General features: G+C 38.3%; 1 protein-coding gene across 2 annotated transcripts in view; it reads right to left on the bottom strand.

Annotated features, from left to right (window-relative positions):
* Positions 1-19,186, bottom strand: part of Lrrk2 (leucine rich repeat kinase 2) — a 148,899-nt gene that overhangs the window by 45,915 nt on the left and 83,798 nt on the right. For both annotated transcript variants that reach the window (XM_051189698.1, XM_051189699.1), the window contains exons 31-36: positions 18,255-18,473; positions 14,856-15,057; positions 13,553-13,641; positions 6,564-6,751; positions 5,635-5,789; positions 3,794-3,940 (exon numbers count right to left, since the gene is read on the bottom strand). In XM_051189698.1, coding sequence (XP_051045655.1) covers positions 3,794-3,940; positions 5,635-5,789; positions 6,564-6,751; positions 13,553-13,641; positions 14,856-15,057; positions 18,255-18,473 — 1,000 coding nt within the window. The remainder of the gene's footprint in view (positions 1-3,793; positions 3,941-5,634; positions 5,790-6,563; positions 6,752-13,552; positions 13,642-14,855; positions 15,058-18,254; positions 18,474-19,186) is intronic.

The raw sequence follows: 19,186 nt of genomic DNA, 5'->3' as shown, positions 1-19,186 counted from the left end.
AGCAAGAAATCTTTAAATCAAGACTAAAATTTATGAAATGAAGATTAAGAGACAAATACACAGAATCAAATAGTTGGTTTCTTGTTTAAGTAAGGGTGACCAAAAAAAAAAAAAAAAACAATGGGCACTCTAAAGAAAAGTACTAAAACTGATAAAACAGGAGATGAAGGGAGGAAGTTGCTAAAATAGATAACAAAAATGGAGAAAAAGACTCAGACCAATAAATCTGGAGATAAAGGAAAGATGATAAAATAGATGACTGTGAAATTTAAAGGATCATGAGGAAATATTTTGAAAACACACTCCCTCAAGACTAAAAGAACAAAACAAATAGATGAGTTCCACAGTCTATCAAAATTAAGTCACAAAGATAGTAATAGTGCAAATAAATGAATAGCAACACGAGTGAAGCAATAGGAAAAGTATCTCCACAAAGAAAGATAATGGCCAGACAGAGTCATTGTGCAATCCTACCAATTTTCAAACAAGCTAACATCTATGCTCTTCACACTGTCCAAAAAATAGATAGGGAGTTGATACTACAAAACTCATGCCAGAAAGCCAGCAGTGTTATTTAAAACAACCATAAAGGAAAAACCAGGGGGCTGGAAAGTAGCCAACTTGATAGACTGCTTGCCTTGCATGTATGAGGTCCTGGTGTCCATTAACACTGTGTAAACCAGGAGGGGCAATACATGCTTAGAGTTCCAGCACTCAGGAGGTGGACATAGAAGAGTGAGAAGTTCAAGGCCACCATTCTTAGTTACACAAGAACTTTGAAGTAAACTTGGGCTACATAAGAATCTTAAATAGAGAAAAATAAAGAAAAGAAAAAAAGGATGGAAGGTCATGAACATAGGTGTAAAAATACCCAATAAAATGCTTGCAAGCCGAATTCAAGACACATCATAAGGATTATTCCATGTAACTAAGTTGGCATTATTTCAGGGATTCAAAAGCAGTTCTGTTATGAGCAGTTTTCCCGCCAGCCTGGTCTCACTGCTGCGCCAGTCCCAAATAACACACAGAGATGCTGTATTAGATATAAAGCTGTTGACCTGTTACTAATGTTTCTTATTAGCTAGCTCTGTCTTAACTATTAACCATTTCTATCTATCAAAGTATTTCCTCATGGTCTTGGCTTACCAGAGAAAGGGTCTGGACCTTTTAGTCCCATTGGTCCTACATTTTTACTTTAGTCCTACCTCTCCCCAATCCTTCTTCTCCTCGACCTGCTAGTGTTCATCTGTCTCTGCTTAAGTTATTTCTCCCTAAATAAACATCTATTCAGCCTATCTGTTTGTCCTGATCCTTATTAAATCACGATACAGTTCATTACACAATTCAATAAATGCCACAGAGCACACATATTTCAGAATATAAATCATATATAGTCATCTCAATAAATATAGATATGGCTTTTAGAAAGTTCCAACATTTCTCAGAATAAAAGCCCTGAATAAACTGGGACTAGAAGTAATATATCTCGACATCAAAATGTATATATATTTGTGTGTTTGCATATATATGTATATATATCCACATATACACAAATATGTGTGTGTCAAAATACCAAATCAAGAAACACTAAAAGCATTTTCTATAAAATTAGGAACAAGCTAGGGTGTCTCTTTCCATTTTTATTCAGTATACTTGAACACTTAGCTAGAATTCTAAGAAAAGCAAAATAAAAAAGATAAATATAGGAAAGGAAAAACTCAAAAACAACATACACAAAAGACATTCTATGTGAATAACACACTTGCTAAGAAAGTATTTAGGGGAAAATCCAATATACAGTAGCTTCCAAACTGAAAAATGTGCCTAGGAATCAAATTAACCAAGGATATGAAAGACTTCCATAATAAAACCTTTAAAACATTATAGAAAGAAATTGAAGAAAATGAGGGAGAAAGTGACAAGCAAAAAGGGAAGGAAACGAGGGAGGGAAGTGCAGATAACCAATTATGAGCATACAGTCATGTACATGAAAATTCCAAATGAAATCCATGAATGCTACATTACTTAGTTTAAAAAGAAACCAAGAAAGCCATTAGAAAATGCAAAGACATCCCATGCTCATTAAAGTTAACATTATGAAAGTTACTGTTACAGCAATCTACTAATGCACTGTAATCAATATTAAAGTTCCCAATTCTTCACAGAACTAGAAAAACACATAATTTGTTCCTTTTATAAAATTCAACCCAAAATGACTTAAAAACCCTAATGTAAGTTCTTAAACCCCAAAACTGCCAAGGAAAACATAAGGGAAAAAATTCAAATGACTACAATGTTAAAAAAAGACAAAATAATGCTGACAATGTGTGGGGATAGAGGACCAATTGTTCCTTACTGTTGAGAATGCAAACTTGTGCAGCCACTTTGAAAATCAGTGTGGAGGTTCCCCCAAAACACTAAAAATAGAACTATCACACAGCAGCTGTAGATGTCTGAACCCATCATCCACAGACCTCATGTTATGTTTACTTGTTGCATTGTACAGAATAGCTAAGATATGGAGATAGCTTAAATGTCCATTATCAGCATTATCAGATGAATGGATAGAGAAAAAGGGACATTTATTCTTAATATACACATATATGTATACATACACTTATTAGAGTTTTACTCAGCCATAAGAAAAATAAAATTACCTCATTTTCTAGGAAACAGAACTGGAGATCATTATGCTAAACCAAATACATTAGTTTCAGAAAGACAAAGACTGTTAGTTTTCTTTCATACATATAACCTAGATTTAGATACAAATATCCTTTATGGAGAAATACATACACAGATGTAGATTGGGAAAGGGATTCAAAGGGAGGGAAGAAGAAACGGGAGAGAGCAATATGGTGAGGGCAAAAAACAAAAAACAAAACATAATTTAATTTCTCTCATATGCAGAATCTAGATGCACAGATGGATGCATACATACATTCATACATACATATGTATGCATGTATACACATGCACGCACACGCACACACACACGCACACACACACACGCACACACACACACACACGCACACACACACACACCTGCACATGTGTAATGGGAAAGCACACGGGAACTAGATCTTCTTGGGGGAAGTCAGCAGTGATGGGCAGAAGAGGGCTGATGAGGATGGTAGGGGAGGATAAGAATACATATGTGAGTGAAAACATCAGTGAAACCCAGTAATTTTACACAAATAGCATTGGTTGCTCTTCCAGAGAACCTAGATTACATTCACATCTCAAATTCGTTTGTAATTCCACTTCCTGGAGATCCATTGCCCTCTTCTGGCCTCTGCAGGCACGAGACTTGGAAATGGTACACAGTCATACATGCAGGCAAAACACACATACACATAAAATAAAAATTTAGCCAGGTATGGTGGTTGACCTTTAGTCCCAGCACTCTAGAGGCAGAGGCAGGCAGATCTCTGTGAGTTCAAGGCCAGCCTGGTCTATATAGCAAGTTCCAGACCAGTCAGGATTGAGACCTGTCTTCTCCCACCAAAAATGTTCAAATACTTACAAACCTGCAAAAATAAAACAACAACAACAAATGAAAGCTCTCACTAGTCTTAAAACTGTCACAGTGCTTGAGAAGAGCAACTGAAAAGTTATTGGATAAAGGGAGGTAGAGATGTTTTGAGTTCCTGAACTCCATTTTCTCCCACAACCTCACAAGTAGCTGGGACAACAGATGGCTACCATGTCCATGGGTCCCGAAAAGCAATTGTATCTTTAAGGTTAGATTTGTTTACAGGTACAATCCATGTTTCCAAGTTAACTTCCTTACCTTTTCTACAAGATGGAACTGTAATTTTCAAGAAACTCTCTGGGCGATTGTCTAAGACTTCAGATCCTACCAGACAATAAGCTTCTGGGGACCAATTCAAGTAGATGCCCTGTCGCCAATACATTCTATTTGGGCGTAGTGCTCTCTCTGAAAGTTTAAATATAGATCCATATGCATCCATTAGTTATTAACTACTTCATTAACTAAATGGGAAAAATTGCCAGTCATACTGTAACTAGCAATAATACATATTTGTTTTAAAATAAGCATTGATTTATAAGCCATTCTCCAAATGCATATTAATTTTTCTTAATATTTAAATCACATAAGTGCTTTGCTATGTAATACACAGTGCAAGCTCATCATAAGGAGTCTGACATGGTTAATATAATCACAAGTAAGTTTTCATATTTTTTTAAAAAATCAATTGTATTAAAATGATTCTTAAACTTTTAAATGTATTTTAACTATCTCTTTACTCATTTATGTCAAAAAAGACAAGTTTTTTTTTTTCAGAAAGCAGTGACGCTTGCAGTTACCTTTTGCCCCAAATACACTGATGGTGGTTTCCTGTAGTGTTTCAATGCCTCTCACTTTTGAATGAAAGCTTACCATGTACACACAGATTTGCCCTGCCTCCAAGTCCCTGGATGATGGGCAGCAGAAGATTGGGATCAGAGTGTCTCTCAGAAAGCCTGGACCTGTTAAACTTGCTGAGGAAAAGCCTCTCTCTCTCTCTCTTGAATGTATAAGCATATTAGTTTTATTTGAAGTAAGTAAGTATCAAGCATAGACAAAGCACAATGGAGCATGGACCAAACTTCTCAAGGAGTATAGTCAGAGGGGAGAAGCCTCCCCACACATTGGTGTGCGTGCATGCGTGTGTGTGTGTGTGTATGCGTGGGTATGTGTGTGCATTTATGTATATGCATGAGATTGTATATGTGTGAAAGTATGCATGTATATGTGAGTGTGTGTACATGTGGGTATGTGAGTATTTGTGCGTGTATTTGTATACATGTGTCAGTGTCTACATGTATTTATGTGTTAATTGAATATGTGCATGTGTGCATTTGTGTATATGTACATTGAATATGTGTGTGTGCATTTGTGTATATGTGTTTATGTATTGTGAAAGAGTGTATGTATGTGTGTGATACATGTGGATATATATGTGTGTGTGTATTTGTATATATGTGTAAGAGTTCATGTGTGTGAGTGTGTGTATATGTAGGTATGTGTGTGAGTGTGTATGAGTTTGTGTGAATGTGTGTACTATTGTGTGATGTTTTATTTTCACACTGACAAATAAAGCTTGCCTGAGATCAGAGGGTGGTGTTAGCCACTAGTTCACTCTAGAGCTGTGTAGGTCTGTACAGAAAGGAGACAAGTAGTGATAAGACTGGGCAGAGAGAGGGAGTGAAAAGGAGGGGGCAGGACAGGATCTCTGCCCTTTTGGAATGAGAATTCAGAGAGGTAAGAACTCCCTGGTGTCTGCTCTGCTTCTCTGATCTTTCAGCTTTTACCCTGATATATGACTCCAGGTTTTTATTGATTAGACTAATTAGGATCATGCTTCAATGTACACTTAAGCTAACAGCTACCACTACACCCCATCTTTTAAAGCTATTGCTTCCTTTTGCTAAGTCTTAGGAAGTATAATACTCAAAAATGATGGGAATGCATCTAATATAAGAACTGAGGCACTTTCCTCCCACAAACCATGTAAGTTGGTGCATGTTCATCCTTGTCTTCCAAACATGTCAACTCTGGGAAATACCACATTACTTTCAACATTTCTTTCCACTTTGTCTGAATAGTAAGCTTTGTTAAATACATACCTCTTCCAGAAAGCATGAAAGGTGAGATTTCAAGTAATCGATTAATCAGTCTCGACCAAAATCCCATTGGAAAGTATGGCATTTCATATAACCGAATGATGATTTCAGAGTTCTCACAGTGGGGAAGCTCTATTACGGGCCTGTGGTCAGATAAGCTGCAGAAGGCAAAAGCTGTCAGAAACCCAGCATGGCCACCTGAGCCTGGTGATCTGAGTTTTTCATTGCTCCAAACTAAGGAAATAACTATTCCAAACAAATTGCATATATACATGTATGTATGTATACACACACACATTCTCTTATCACATACTCTTCCACATCAAGAATTTAGAGGTCACTTAATTCAAATATATGTTCAGATAAAGTAGATGCAAAACACCTTTCAATAATCCTATATGCATTAATAAATTAATACAGTTAGTGTAAAAGCAGAAATTTAGATTACATGTAACTTGAAAAGATACATATCCTAGAAACAATGCCTATATTTAGAATTGGCTGCACCCAATAATCCATATAGTCTGTACTCTCACAGCTTTAGAGCATCTCCCTTTACTTTCAAAGAAATGTGAGAATTTTCTCTAACAGGGTAGAATATAATCCTTCACTGTGATACCTTTTATTTTTAAACTTTGTTTGAAACACACTATCTCCTTTAAACTTCCCTAACTTAATATAAATGTTTCAGAGCCAGGGAAAGATGGCTGCACATGTGTACATGCACTGCCTCACTATTAATCGTTCTTAAATTTGAGTTAAATTTATTTCTTTAAAATATTAATTAACTGCACTTTTAAAAAAAATATGCTATGCACTGCCAGAAAGTTTACCCCCTAAATTGTATCTACTGCAGAAAAAAATACTTTGTCAATGACAAAAGTATAATAATAATAAATCAATTTCTATTGAAATTTTAAGTTCTGTCTTACCTGCTCGGAACCAGCAGATATTCTTCTCCTATTGGCAAGGCAATCTGGAATTTTTCTAAGAGTTTAAAGTACTGTGCCATGTAGTTCTTTGGGAATCGCTTTTTCTTTGAAAGGAATTTTTCTACATCTCTCCGTGAAATGATGCCCTTAGGATGTTTCAGACAGCCCTCCACTTTCACTGTCAAAATCTGAAAGATTCCAAATCACAGTTACTAGGATTCCTGTTCTCAAATTTTTCTAGCTTAAACCATTTCTTGTCCTTTTGCTCAGTGCAAATAAGGAGAGAAATTAGAATAGGACAAGATCAGATTTCTGCACAGCCAGATAGCATGGAAGCCCAGTGGAATGCCCAGTTTATATGCATTTGGAACACTAAAGGGAAAGGATTCACATCATCAGGACTTCCTTGGTCTCAATCCCCAGCGTTCACTCTGCAGTTCAACACTGACATACTGCTATACATTCCAAGAAATTATCCTCTAGATATTAATCTAACAGGTTGACTGTATATTTTGACATTTCCATGGTAGGAGACAACTCCCACCAATGGAAAAGAAGTGATGTGACCACACCCTGTTACAGAGAGGCAAGGGAATCTACCCTTTACCATGCCAGACTAGTGATTCCAACATATCTGAGGCATTACATATTATCATGCCAGCTAAGTGTATGAATGTGGACCTGAACAACCTAAATCCAAATGCAGGCTCTGCTACTGGCCTACTGGCTGTGGAATCTTGGGGAAAGCACCTAGTTTTTGGTGTGTGTGTGAGAGTGTGTGTGTGTGTGTGTGTGTGTGTGTGTGTGTGTGTGTGTGTGTGTGTGTTTGTTTGTTTTATTTTAAGGTGGCTTTTCCTCTCTGAAAATGAGATAATAAAGATGGGTATGTCTTACATTGCTAAAGGAATGAACATATTGTATGCAAACTTTAAAGGGTGTACATGATAATTTTAAGCATAAACTAAGGCCCCATGTTAGCCAGAATTACATACTCAATGGACTTTTTGATGAATTTCTTTTTAAAAGATGTTAAAGCTTAATTTTCTTCCATACCTCTGTTATGTGTAAAGAGTTCCTAAATAAATTCAAACATTACTTTTGTTGACTGTTCACTGAGGTACTAAACAGTAAAACCCTCAGGATCACAGATTTGTTTTTCTACCTCTGTTTTTCTGATTCCTATGTGTGATATTTACTAAGTAAAGGAAGGTGCCATCCATTTAACCAGCTTGTATGTAATGGCTGTGTCCACTGGGCTCTTCTGTAGGGAAGTATGTTGATTATGGTTTCTCCCACACCTTGTCCTTCAGGGCAGTTCCAGACATTTCTTCCAACATATTGAACTGTTGTCAACTATCCCTGAGTTGCTGAGACTTTCTGACAATGTGCTGTGCCCAGAAATACCCACCCTCTTTATAGCATGCCCTTCTATATAGTGTCTCACATGCCTATGCATGCATTATGTTTCCTCCTTTTTATATCAGCTTTGTGAGCCACAAACTGTGCTATAACCTCAGAAGCAGGATATCTGGAACATTGAAAATTCTAGATAAATTTTGTTGAGTTTGTGAAATTTGAGAACCTGATTTGGAACATTTAGTTTAGTTCAGCCACTTCTAGTATGTGGAAGTCCTAACTATCTTTTCCTGTATCTGTACCTTCAACCTCCCTGGCTACCATGTGAGCTAAGAAAGTCCCAGTTTCAAAAATCTGTACTCCACTAACCTGGAAAACCCAAATGAATCGAGTAAGTTTCTAGATTCAGTAAAACCACCAAAATTTAACCAAGAAGAATTAAAAAAGCTTATCAAACCCATGACACATGAGAAGACTGAAACAGCAATTTAAAAAAAAATGTCTAGGACCAGATGTATTCACAGCAGAATTCTACCAGACTTCCAAAGATCTGCAGACCATCCTTCTTAAACCATTCCCAAAAATGGACAGAAAAGAAAAGGGGGCACTTCGAAGTCCCTTCTACAAACTGAGTATCACTCTCATACCAAAATGAAGACACAGCAAAGAAAGAAAACTAGATACCAATGCCCTGATAAACAGACTCAAAAGTGCTCAAAAAAGTAATTGGAAGCCATGAGAGGCCCTTTTTTGAACTGCTGCTCAGAGTTCTCCAAAATACTCACAGACATTGAAGCCTATGCTATTGTACTTGGTTGCCCCATAGAGGTAGAAGGTAAGTCCTTATTACTGAAAACAGTATGTACTTGAGAGGTGGAGCTCAGTCACTGACCTGAATGCCTCCTCTCTGAGAGCTGGCACACCATACAATCATCCAAACAAGAGAAGCAATCAACAGTCCTATCCAGCTATGATGCCTATGAACTGTAACAGTGAACAATATGGTCCAATAACACAAAGAGTGCAGCAGCAGCACACACATCTTTAGCAGTAACCAGCAGCTATCTAATGGTTATCTTCAACAAGAAGGAAACTGTGCCTGGCACTGAAAATCCTGCAAAGCACTGAGGCCTGTGAGTTCATATTTCTTGAAGGAGAACCTATAACCAACACTTTCCTAAACCAGCATTCTAAACACTTGTCCTTATACCCACAGGTATTGTCCTCAACCCTCATCAAGGACACTTCTCTTTGCAAGCATTACAGAAAACCACAACCAATAAAAAACAGAGTTGTGAAGTCTGGTCTCCATGGATACATCTAAGTAACAAATCTCTTACCTAAGTCTCAGGGAACATCACAAGACTGGGAACATGGGAAGACTGTAAGAGCCAAAAGAATAGGCATTTCCTGTGAGATGTGTCTCCTAGGAATGTCAGAAGCCATAAAGTCTCACCAACATGACTGCCAAAACATTAGCTGAACAAGGATGATACCAATAGACATGCTGGGGTGGGTGGAGCAAAGCCCTGGAGACCCCACCCCTACACAGAGAATTACAGGTACTAAGGAATGATGAGAGTGCAAGAACCAGTCTTCCCCAGGGAAGAGCACATTAGTTGGTGATTCAATACAAAAATGTCAGATGTGAAAACATAATACAATTAATAATTGTATGTAATAATACATACATACAATTAACAGACTAAGCAGGGTATATTTGGACATATATATGTATACACAAATACATATATGCATGCAACAATAATTCATAAATAATAGAGGCCATGACTTTGAAAGACTCATGGAGAGATATATGGAATGGTTTGGAGGGACCAAATGGAATGGGGAAATTATATAATTATATCATAATTTCAAAAGTATAAGAAATAACTAAACACAGAAATAGTGGAAAAAAGAAACACAGCATTTTCAGTTTACAAGATTAGAAGTGGCCCTTTATACAGTGATAAAATCTGAAATATTATTGTAGTTTTATCATCTTTAAAGAGCCTATAATTTCTTCTATCTACTAATTCATGTGCCTAAATTATAGACCTTTTCAAGCAAGAAGTTGATACCTCCCACATATTTTATCAAGAACAATTCACCATGCCAGCTTGGTAAAGATACACTTGGTTAATCCTATAGGTCTTTTTATACCTTTAATAACATAATTAAATTAGCTTTGTAAACATATCCTTACCTTGACTGATCATTCTTTACTAATTTTCATGCCATAATAATCGTGACACAGCATGGCATGTGGATTCACAAAACTTTATGCACCATGCAATGAATGCATTCCTGCCCTGTCTTGGTGATATGTGGAAGTGAATATCCCTATTTATTTTTGCTGATTGGCATTGTCCAAACTTGCTCTTATTTTTACTTGGTTATTTACAGCCACATACCCTACAAACAAAAGTGATAATCTTTGTTGCTTCTGCTGACAGGAAATGTAAATGATCATTTTATTGACCTTTTAAATATTTCATAGTATCTTTGAATTGTTCCAATATTTGATTTCATTATCACTTTAAAGACAAGAATAATGACACATACCTGTAATCCCAGCATTCGGAAAGCTAAAACATGACTATTGTTGTGGGCTAGGTCAACCTGAGCTGTATAGTTAGTTCTGTCGGGTGGCCTATACTACAAAGTGAGCCCAAATTCAAATTCACTTAACTTAGCATTGTAACACTATGCCTAGTATAATAAAAATAATTTCCATGAGTTTCAAGTTAGTTACTCCATAGACTCTCAAGGAACCTTACTGTGATCACAGTAGGAATCTACTTTGGTTTGGTTTGGTTTGTGTTTGGGCTGGGGGAGTTGTGTTTGCTGGGTTTTGGTTTATCTCACATGGTGTTCTATTGTTTGCTTTAGTTTTTGCTGATATAAAAAGGAAAGCTGATGCAAACCTCTTCCTTACTGTACTCTGTAAGACATGTCTATTTCTAAGAACATTTTCCATGTATGCATGTTAAGTTGCCTAGAAATTTATCATGTGGGGGGCAACTTTATCCTTCTCTTGTTTATATGGAGCTTCTGTCTGCCATGGTACTCCACTTATACAGCAAAATCAACAGGGTGACTGCACGCACTCTTCTGAATAATGCACTCACCTACACATATTTTTTATTTGACTCCATATTTTGCACATTCCCCAAAACTACCTTTGTACCTCTGTATTGTCTTCAAAGTTATTTTTATATTTCCAAACATAGAACACTTGAAATTATCAGACAGGCCAAATCAGTACTAGATATAAAGCTACCATTTCCTCTCACATTAAATTATGGAAGCACCACACAAGAAAAATATAATTATCCTTATTTAAGTGAAGACACAAAGGCTAAAAACAGAAAGAGTCAAGAGGAAACTTCATGTGTAGACAAGATGCAAACTCCAATGATACTGACAACAGGTAATGTGCCCCTAAGCACAGGACACCATGGAATCCATCACCATTTCATAAGTAGAAAATTCATGCCATATGTGGCATTTGGGCAGAAATGTGGAAACCAATTTGAAAATATCTGCTATTAGAACAGACACACTGCAATTAAATGCCAATCACACTGCTATTGAAATGTTCCTCCAGTGCCAGGGTACTGGATTTAGCCTCAGCTGAATTCCCTCTTAAAATAATCCCCTTTTCATCTTTAAATAGATTTAAGCAGTACTACTCAAAGTTGCTTAAAGAAATTTAATTAGCATTATGGTCTAATTGAAAGTGAGATTTCCAATATGAAAATGGATAATCATGTTAGAGACTAGAGGAGCCACATGTAAAGCTGAAATTATGTTCATAAATGAAATAATTACCAATGAAGGTGAGATCTAGAGACTTCACTCTCAGTTCAGTTCTTCTCAGCCATGACTAAGTGAAACATGGTGGTCCTTAGCTGTGGTGGCCCTGTACCCTCAGCACTATTTAGGAATGTCTATGGTAGAATATTATTTTAAGGTGTGTGACTTTTGTTTATGCTGCATTTGTTTAATTCTGTGAAGCTGTGATTCCTTGCCTGTTTAAAACATCTGATGATCCTAATAAAGAACTGAATGGCCAATGGCAAGGCAGGAGCAAGGATAGGAGGGGCTGGTAGGCAGAGAGGATAACTTGAAGGATAAACAAGGAAGAGAGGAACAACTACAAAGCAAGGAGAGGATGATGCCAGGAGCAACCACCCAACCACCCAGCTACCCAGCCAGACATGGAGTAAGGAGAAAAGCAAAAGGTATACAGGAACAGAGAAAGATAAAAGCCCCAAGGCCAAAGGTAGATGAGATCATTTAAGCTAAGGAAAGCTTGCAAGAAATAAGCCAAGCTAAGGCCAGGCATTTCTAAGTAAAACTAAGACTCCATGTGTAAAAATAAGACTCTATATTTGAGAGCTGGGTGGCAGACCCCTCAAAAAGCCAAAAGAGTAAAAAATCAACCAACAACAAATACCCAGACAAATTTTTACTTGTCAAAGTTGAGATGACACAACTATAACCTAGAAAGCAGAGGACAAAATGATGCCATCAACTCTACAAAAAAGGCACACTACCATTAAATGCAATGAAGAATGCTATCAACTGCTGGAAAAGCCTGAGCTGGTGTGCCCTCTTGAGTAATTTCATATGGAAAACCCACAGGTGGTTTTTATAATTGTTCTATATAAACTCATTGGTAATGCACTATTTATTGGGAGGAAAAATAATTTTCTATGTGAAAAGTGAATAGAAAAATGTAATTACCAACACAGTTTTCAAAAGCATAACTATTTGGACCCCAGAAAAGTATCTTCCACAATTGTGGTAGTTTGAATGTAACTGGCCCCCATAAGCTCACAGGGAGTTTTATGATTTGGAGGTGTGGCTTTGTTGGAGTAGGTATGACCTTGTTGGAGGAAGTATGTCACTTGGTGGAGGTGAGGGAGCAGGGTTTGAGGTTTCTTATGTTCAGGATACCTCCTGGTGTCTGAATCTATTTCCTGTTGCCTCTGGTCCTGTAGCCAGCACCATGTATACCTGAACCATGCTCTGCACCATGTTGATAATGAACTAAACCTCTTAAATGTAAGCTGCCACCTCAAATGTTTTCCTTTATAAGACTCACCATGGTCATGGTGTCTCTTCACAGCAATAGAAACCCTAACAAAGACAATGGTCTTTAATTTTTTTTTTTTTATTTTGTGTTGAAGAATGGACTGCATGTGTCTTAGGCTAGAACTCTCTGCATAGTGAGGATCACTTTGAGTGTCTGTGATCCCCCTGCCTCTGTCTTCCAGATACTGACATAATAAGCACAAACCACCGTTTCCTGCATACTTTCTAGAAAGATTTCATAGCTCGATCAACCCTTGTTCCCCATATGTATCTACCCTAAAGATTGTAACAAAGGTTTTGTTCATTTACTGAAATCACTGAGGTCTAGATATTTGCCATGACTTGGGAATGAAGACAAAAATATGAACCTTAAGATACCTGTCCATTCCAAGAAGCTCGTTTCACAGTTGTCCCTATCAAATGGTCCCAGTTTTCTCAGAACACAAACACTGCAATGCTAAATGCTCGGGGCGCCCCCTACTGACCTCTTCATTCACAACCTCTATTCCCCCCAAACAGACAACACCAACCTGAGCCATGACTTTACAAAGCCACTTGGGTTCCACAAAATACAGGTCGCTTAGCTGCAGTGCAGGATCTTGAAAATGCAGAAGGACCCCTGAAATGAAAAAATCCATCAAACAGTGAGAAGTAGGATGCAGAATAATACAAATCCCTGAAGACTCCAGCATAGCTAATTACACGGAGAGTCTCATAGCAGAGGACCTGGAGGCCCTGGATATGCTGCCCTGGGCTCTAAAGCCCAAAGAAAGCAAAGGACATATTTTTGAGCCATACAACTTATCCATATGTAAGTATGTTTGGAACACCAGCATGCATTGGAAAATGGATGCTGATAAACACAAATTCTCAATATTCTTTTGAACCTTCTACATCAGTGTTTCTCAACCTTCCTAGCACTGTGACCTTTTAATTCCTCATATTAAGGTGACCCCCCCAGCCATAAGATTGTTTTGATGTTTCTTCATAACTGTAATTTTGCTACTGTGATGAACCATACTGTAAATACCTAACATTCCATATAGATAAGAAACAACACATATCTCAGCATATTTGATTTAAAGATTTTGAAGAAAGTAACTCATACAAGGACCAACACAGTTTCCTGGCCCATTAATTCTATGACCGCCAATCAACTGACATGTTCTACAAGCTAACAATGAAGAGGCTAATATGGCATGGGGCTGCAGAGGGCTGAGACTTGAACTGTGAGATCACAGAGAGCAACAGAGAGCCTCATATCACACAACCCTGTACAGTCATACGTGGCCCAGTGAACCAGTACAGCAATAATTCTTATATAAAAATAACATTCACACAAAATCTGATACTATGAAAGGACATGGTTACACTGACGGTCCTGTGTCATATAATAACAAAACCATGTCCCCAAACCCACATGTCTTCATTCCTGTTCATGGATTCTTTCATAGTTTGTCCTTAGTCGATTTTGAAATATACTTTCCTAGGAAATGGCATGTAATCTGATGTTCATGCCTGTGGTGGCCTTACAAAAGATACAAATCCACCAGGGACCTCTTTAAGAATTTTAGCAGGGCAGTGGTGCTGTACACCTCTAATCCCAGCACTCAAGAGGCAGAGGCAGAAGAGTCTCTGTGAGTTCAAAACCAGCCTGGTCTGCAGAGTGAGTTCCAGGACAGCCTGAGCTATACAGAGAAACCCTGTCCTGAAAAAGCAAAGAATTTTATTGACATTCTCTTAAACTTTGAATAGAGATTATATATAAGATTCAGACATCTCTTCAAACTATCATGACATAGCTTTGAAAGCTAGAATCCGAAACAGACAAACCTGACTCGTTTAGGAAATGAACAGCATGAGGAAGCTCATTCTCATCCAGCTGCAGCTGATGTTCTCTCACAAGCTGTAATAACCGTTTCCGGTTAATTACAGGAAACTCAACTGGCACAGCCTTGCGCTCTGACAGAATGATTTTCTCCAGTTCTACATAGCAGTCTGGAATTAGCTGCCCAACCACGGGCTGATCGCGGATCTATGAAATTACAGATGACAGGGTGTAAAAATCAGTTTAAGTCACAGATGTGCTATATGGTAAATTCAGCCACAATAGTTTTTACAGGATGGATGTTGTTTTTAATAAAATTGAAACATGGTGTAAAGACCATCTAAATGGTAATAAATAGAAGATGAAATTAAAGTAAGTAAATTATGGACATAGAGTCAATTTTGAGGAAAAAAGCTGCAAATAAAATAGCATGGAAGTAGTTATCTTGTTATTCAGAAAATCCATTTAAAAAACAAAGATAAATAACTAACCAAGAGAGTGATTTCACTAATGCACAGGTGGGTAAGAGATTAGTCTGTTTTGAGAGCTTTGGGATATTTCCTTATGAGATTAAAATATACCCACAAATATTGGGCTATTGGACTGTGGATATCAAGAGTTAGACCTGGATAGTTAGACGTTTTCTCATGGAACCTAAGCTCTGGAAAATAAGATTTGTCTAAATACCAGTGATCCCAACCTGAAAGGAAGCCCACTCTCTGTAGCAGTTGCTGAGAGGCAGTGAGATTTCCAAATAAGAGCCTTAAGATGATAGATTCTGTAACAGAAATCTCTTCTTTTTTGTGCTGTGTTTTTCCCCTTAAGAAATTAATTTCAAAGAGAAAGGCAACTCTAAAAAATAGCAACCAAATGCCTCTAAGAACCACTAGGGGGCGACCTCTCCTTGTGTCTGGATCTATATGGTGCCTACACTAGTTCAACCCATCAGAATTGATAACTTAAATTCTTGGGCTCTAGAAACTCTCTTTCCAACACACATAAACCCAAAAGTGCTGTTCACACCTCTCTGCTTGTGCCCAGGGCTTTTTTTTAACAACTAAGAACTTGCAACTTCCATATTTTTCTGCAGTCATTGAAAAATACATAGTCCTTGCTCCAGGAAACAATATATAATCCCATTCACCACATGGTCTTCTTCATTATTTACATTAAGACAAAATAAAACTTCAAGTTCAAGGTTATGTCTTAAACCAAGGAAGGAAACAGATCCACAGAAACAAGTGGCTGTCTCACAGGAAGCAAATCAGGAAAGAGGAAGTGTGCTGGAGGATGGGTCCCAGGCAGCAAGAGGATGCCAGTGACCTGGAGAGTATTGAAAGGGATGTGGTCCACACGGAGGTTTTGTCCTGTATTCCCTTCACCTTTCACCTTGATAATGGAATCACTACCAGGTGAGGTAGTGAAGAAAAATAAAACCATTCTAAAGAACACAGACATGTGTTTATAAATACGAGGAATGGTTTGGAAAGAGCCAAGAGAAAAAGAAAGCAAAGGAGGCATGGCAGGGAGGGCTCTCTCATCAAGTCAAAGCTGCTCCTTGAAGATGAGTCGCAAGGCTCAGAGAGGACAGTATCCCAGGAAGGCAGGCTCTCCCACTCCACCATGTGAAAGAACCAGGAAAGCAATCCAGTACATCCTCAAACCAGGATGTCAGAATGGGGTGGCCATTAGCAATACACATTCCTATTTAATAATACTACTTGGGGAAGTGTCTTTTGCTTCTTTGTATAGAGTTGTTGTAAAAATGCATTTGTAAGATGGAATCTGGTCTCAGTAATTGACAGTAATAACTTGCAGCCTTCTCAAAGTAGTATTAACCTAGATGACTGACCCAGTCACCTTCCCATAGCAGCATCATTTGGGACTACTAACACAACTACCTAACTTACAGGCTTGCTTCAGCTAACTCAGGCTTTTACAAAGAAAACTTTCCTCCCAAAATGGTTCTTTAAATCCCAGGCATATGCTTTAGCAACAGTGAAAGAAGGAAAACCTAGTAAAATATCTCAAGGAACAAGGGCATTCTTTAGGTGTAGTTACAGCCAGAGATGTACACCAACTGGATAAACAGAGTAATTCAATGAGCAAATTTTGTAAATCTGTGTTTTAAAAAGACCACACTCCTCCTAATCCATTTATTCCCCTGAGAGAGTTGAAAAAGAAAAACAATACAGAAAGCTTCTAATACATGACACCATTCTTAAGCAAACAGCACCAAAATCAGGAAGTTTCCCTGGGTACCACAGAGACAAACCCATCCATAGATGGCCTCACCAGTCTTCTGAGAGTAGTAGAACTTGTAGAAGTACAACCAAGCTGAGCTGACAGGCTACTATGGAGCTGTACAGGGCTTATCATTTAGCATTCCAAACTGGAGCAGTTTTGAGAATGCAATATGGCCCTATAAGAAATTACTCTGGGATATCCAGGCCAAGCGGCACCCTGGCTACATTCTGGGATCTCTACAGAGCCAAAACAGACAGACTCAGCATTGTGTTTGCTGCACTGAATTACCCAGCACATTTTCCAGAAATTTCAACCACATTCCTTCCCTCCCTGTGAGTACTGGAAAAGCATATTCTTCCCGATGACCCATTTATTAATGTTTTCTAAACAAGTGGTTTGCCAAAGAGAGTGTAAGGAAGTAGTAAGATGGAATCTAGCTTTACCAATTAGGCAATTAAAGATTGCTGAAAACCAACTAGTGGTGAAATTTACAGAATAAAATAAAAAATGAAACCACCACAAAAAAAGAATTAGAAAGAAGCCAAACAGATGATCAAGATGCAAATAAAACAGCAACTCCCAAAAGAAGATGCTAGAAGAACAGATGCCACAGATAACCAGAGACCCAGCCCCCACTGTCACATTTAGCCTCTAGATGGAACCCGTGGAGAGGAAGCAGGGAGGGCAGGCGTCTGGATGATTTTCTCAGTATCCTGGCAAGATTCTCCTACTTCTTCTTGAGATCCTTTAGTTATTTCCATTCCCACACCCATGAATTATAAATGAAGTACGGTACAAATAAATAATTTTAAAATGAAAGCATTTCTACAGTTCTCAGCTATGAGAAGAAGAAAAAAAAAAAAAAAACCCTACAATTTCCAGATAATTGTTCTTTCCTCAAGGTTTCTGACATTTCTAAGCAGTAGTATAATGAGAGAAAGAACAAAGGGTATTTATCTAGCACCCTGCAGGAGCACACAACTTCCCACCTTGGCAATCTTGCAGCCTGCAGGGGGCTCATAACCCCCCACCTTGACCTTTTGCCCACTGCAGTAGGGAGCACACAATCTCACCTTGACCATCTAGCAGCCTGCAGGGGGCGCACACCCTCCCACCTCGCCCATCTAGCAGCCTGCATGGGGCGCACACCTTCCCACCTTGAAATTAAGACTCTCATTTATGATGGTTTTCCGAAGCTTTGCCAGTGCATCAGACTCCTCGGTGGCATTCACGAAGTGGTAGTCCCGGATGGTAGGGAATCCGCGCTTATTTAGGAGTTCCTTGGTGATTTTGCTTATGCAGGCTTTGCGCTGCTTCTCGTCGGAAACATCCAAATGGGTGCCTACCAGAATCACCGGGGAAGAAGAGGCACGAGCCTAAGGGAACAGAGACAAGATGCTTCCTGTTTATGTAAAAATCCTTCCTGGTTACATTTCTGCTGGAATCTGCTATATATAAAACTCAGTGTCACAGCTATCACAGACTCAAGGACTTCAGAACCAGATAACAGCAACTGTCTTTCCATGCTGCTAGTGTGAGCATAGTTCTCTACAGGACTTGTCTTGAAATTCAATCCTGTTGACACAGCGGTGTCTTGAGATGGGAGCTTTATGAGATGCTTATGACAAGAGCTGAGTCCCACAAACAGACCGACACTGTCATCACAGTAAAGGACACCCAGTAAAGATAAGTCCCGTCACCTTTCCCTTTGCTGTTGAGCATGTATGTTATTGTCCTTCCACATCTCATCGTGAAACGACATATCAGAAGTAGCCTTACTGATGCCAACCTCAAGGTCTCCCTCCAGAACTGGGAGAGAGAAATCTCTGTAGCTTGTGAACCGCTCAGGCTCAGATATGCTGTTACAGCAGCAAATGGCAACGGGGACATTTCCTTAAACTTAATGATAATCATAAAACAATTTTAAAGTTATTATTTTCTCATTACTCCAATTCCTACCACATTCAAGGTTCCTATATAACTGGGCTAGTGTGGGTTTTCTTTTATTTTAACATTTGCCTAAAGCAGGTTTTATACAAGCTGTGTTTCTAAAAAAGGAAGCATTCAGTAAATTCCAAACTACATCAGA

This window comes from Phodopus roborovskii, unplaced genomic scaffold (assembly GCF_943737965.1).
Source record: "Phodopus roborovskii unplaced genomic scaffold, PHOROB, whole genome shotgun sequence".
Taxonomy (NCBI): domain Eukaryota; kingdom Metazoa; phylum Chordata; class Mammalia; order Rodentia; family Cricetidae; genus Phodopus; species Phodopus roborovskii.
This window is presented reverse-complemented; position numbering and strand designations above follow the sequence as displayed.